Below are 2,842 nucleotides of genomic sequence, written 5' to 3' on the forward strand. Positions count from 1 at the left end.
CACTTACGGAAACACTTTACAAACAACCACAAAAACTCTTTCCCATCAGAAAAATTTCCCAACAATGACAGAGGAAGTATGATGCTTTTCAAAGAAACAGTCATCATAATCACCTTCAGAAGGTGCAGATGCAGATTGTCTCCAGCGATAACAGATCTCAACATTCCTCAGCTCTCAGGTCATTTGAGCTGCTGGGATGGACCTCGATCACTGCCCAGATTTAGCAGCTGCTGTAAATGATATAAAAGCAAGAGAGAGCACCTACAACTGTGAGACATCACAAGCTCATCTACATCATGATCTTCACCATCACCTGCCTTGCCCTGGTGGCCTCTTCTCTGGGGAAAGTGATGGGTGAATATATATATTTACAAAATGGAAAACCTAATAAAGAGCTTAATTCTTGTGTCATGAACTTCTGTTCTTTATCAACAGGTTGTGGAGTTCCGGCGATTAAGCCACAGACGATTGGCAGCAGGATTGTGAACGGACAGAATGCCATCTCTGGTTCTTGGCCCTGGCAGGTCTCTCTCCAGGTAACTGTGTATTGGTCAGCTTTTATAATGCATTTGACTGATTTGTTCAAAGAGTATATGTCATGTTTTCAATGCTTTTACCTCAAACAGCTACCAAATGGATTCCACTTCTGCGGTGGATCCCTGATCAACCAGAATTGGGTTCTCACTGCTGCTCACTGTGGTGTCGTGTAAGAGTATTCGATCTGACAAACGTCACATACAATAGTTCTTAATATAAGCTGTTGCTCTTTACTATTTACAGTTAGTTTTGTCTTTATCTCTCTCTTTTTAGGGTCGGCTATCATCGTGTCATTCTTGGAGAACATGATCGTGGCTCCAATGTTGAACCCATCCAGGTCAAACTCGTTTCCAAGGTAAAAATGTTGAATGATTTCAGAGATGAATATCAAAATGAGAGATCAACTCATGCTATTTATTTAAGTGTTCAATAACTGAACGCTTTTTAATTTTTGCTTCATTTCTGCTTTTCCCACAACTGTTCACTGGAGTAGAACAATAAAAACAATAGAAATAAGATGCATTACAAATGTTCATTATGAATCTATTATTATCATTTTAAATAACTTGTTGTTTGAACATTTATCCAAACAAGAAGTTTTTTTTAGCTGTTAAATTGAATTAAGTGGGGAAATAAGTAATACTAAAATTATCTCTAATTCAGCTTTTGGTCCATGTCTGTCAGCTTTGAAGTCATCTACATGCTAGTTTTCTCCTAAAACTTGCCCAAACAGTTTTAAGCATTTAAAATTGAGCATAGGAAAGAAAACAACTACCATATTCCCAAATGACCATTCATGCTAAAGGGAAGAAGGAAAAAATGCATAAAAGTGTTAAGACAATGAGAAGAAATAAAACATGCTTATAATAGATTACCTTCTATAAAGTCAGCTTCCACCAGTAACCATCCATCTTTTTTGGTCCTTTCTGAATGTGCAGGTCATCACCCATCCGCTCTACAGCAGCACGACATTCAACAATGACATTGCGTTGCTGAAGCTTGCATCTCCAGTTGTCTTCACTCCCCGTATCTCTCCTGTATGTCTGGCTCCATCAACCATCAACATCCTGCCTGGAACCCGCTGCTTCACCACTGGATGGGGCAAAACTGCCACCACATGTAAGTCGCCCGTTGAAGTTGCAGAATTGCAAAAAATTACTTATCTGTCTTTTCTGATGTTTTCTTCTCTTTTTTCAGTGAGTCCTCTAATCCTACAGCAAACAGGTCTGCCCATCATGAGTCCTGCTGTGTGCAGGCTGATCTGGGGTCAGAGCAGAATCACTGATGCCATGATCTGTGCTGGAGCCTCTGGATCCTCATCTTGCCAGGTATATGAAGACAGATCAAGACAAACACATTCCCATATCAACTTTGCTGCTGTTTCAATCACAAATGTGTTTTTGTCTGTGTGTTTCCCACAGGGTGATTCTGGTGGTCCTCTGGTGTGTGAGAGTAACGGAGTCTGGACTCTGGTGGGGTCTGTGTCCTGGGGCACCAGCACTTGTAACACTCTTTACCCTGTAGTATACGCCCGCATCTCCCAACTGCGCTCCTGGATCGACAAGACTATCGCTTCCAACTAGAACACCAGTCTGAGCATTTACCCTTCAAAGGAGGCAAAAGTAGATTTTAATCATTAATCTGTATCGCAGTTGGTCCTTGTTGATGTTTTTTTGTTTGTTTATTTGTTTTATGAATTTTGGTCTTGTGTCAGTCTGGGCTCCAGTGACCTGTCTGTTATGTTACTGTTTTGTTTTTAGATCATGTTACATGTTACGGTTTTATACAAATAATGAAAGTTTGTCAATAAAATGAAATAAATACAATAAATTGTAATGAAGAGAGTAATCATTTATCTGAACTTAAAACATGTTACTTGTCACAGGAAGGCACGGAAACAGGGAAGTAGATCCAAGTACAGCTTTTTAATAGGCAAATCCAAAAACATAGTCGTCCAAGCAAAGGTCATAATCCATCAAACAGTCCATAACAAAAACAGGGAAAAACAAACAGAACGCTGTGACCATAAATTAAACCACCATAACAAGAACAGAACAAACACAGACTAAATAGACAAACACTGATTACATAATACAAGACAGCTGGGTGCAATGAAGTGATAATGGGTCCGGGAAGTGGGTTATGGGAAATAAAGTCCAAGGGGTGAAAACAAGAGTCTGGGTTGGAGTGCCCTCTAGTGGCTGATTAGGGCACTCCCACTAGTGATCATGACATTACTATAATCAAAATATAGTACTGCAAACAAATATAAAATGTTTTCCTTTAAAATAAGTAGTTTTAAAAT

At 39.4% G+C, this 2,842-nt stretch overlaps 1 protein-coding gene across 1 annotated transcript; it reads left to right on the plus strand.

Moving 5' to 3' along the window:
* Nucleotides 1-296: 296 nt before the first annotated feature.
* On the plus strand, nt 297-2,196 carry LOC125261027 (chymotrypsin B-like). The gene is made up of 6 exons (XM_048179568.1): nt 297-536; nt 627-706; nt 811-892; nt 1,476-1,656; nt 1,735-1,865; nt 1,959-2,196. The coding sequence occupies exons 1-6, from the start codon at nt 297-299 to the stop codon at nt 2,118-2,120; spliced, it is 876 nt and encodes a 291-aa protein (XP_048035525.1). The 3' UTR covers nt 2,121-2,196.
* Nucleotides 2,197-2,842: the final 646 nt, after the last annotated feature.

This window comes from Megalobrama amblycephala, unplaced genomic scaffold, assembly GCF_018812025.1.
Source record: "Megalobrama amblycephala isolate DHTTF-2021 unplaced genomic scaffold, ASM1881202v1 scaffold253, whole genome shotgun sequence".
Lineage (NCBI taxonomy): Eukaryota > Metazoa > Chordata > Actinopteri > Cypriniformes > Xenocyprididae > Megalobrama > Megalobrama amblycephala.

Coding starts and splice junctions, on each gene's coding strand:
- LOC125261027 (XM_048179568.1), top strand. CDS start 297: ATGATCTTCACCATCACCTGCCTTGCCCTGGTGGCCTCTTCTCTGGGG. Junction 893..1,475: donor AGGTCAAACTCGTTTCCAAG/GTAAAAATGTTG, acceptor CTGAATGTGCAG/GTCATCACCCATCCGCTCTA. Junction 1,866..1,958: donor CTGGATCCTCATCTTGCCAG/GTATATGAAGAC, acceptor TGTTTCCCACAG/GGTGATTCTGGTGGTCCTCT.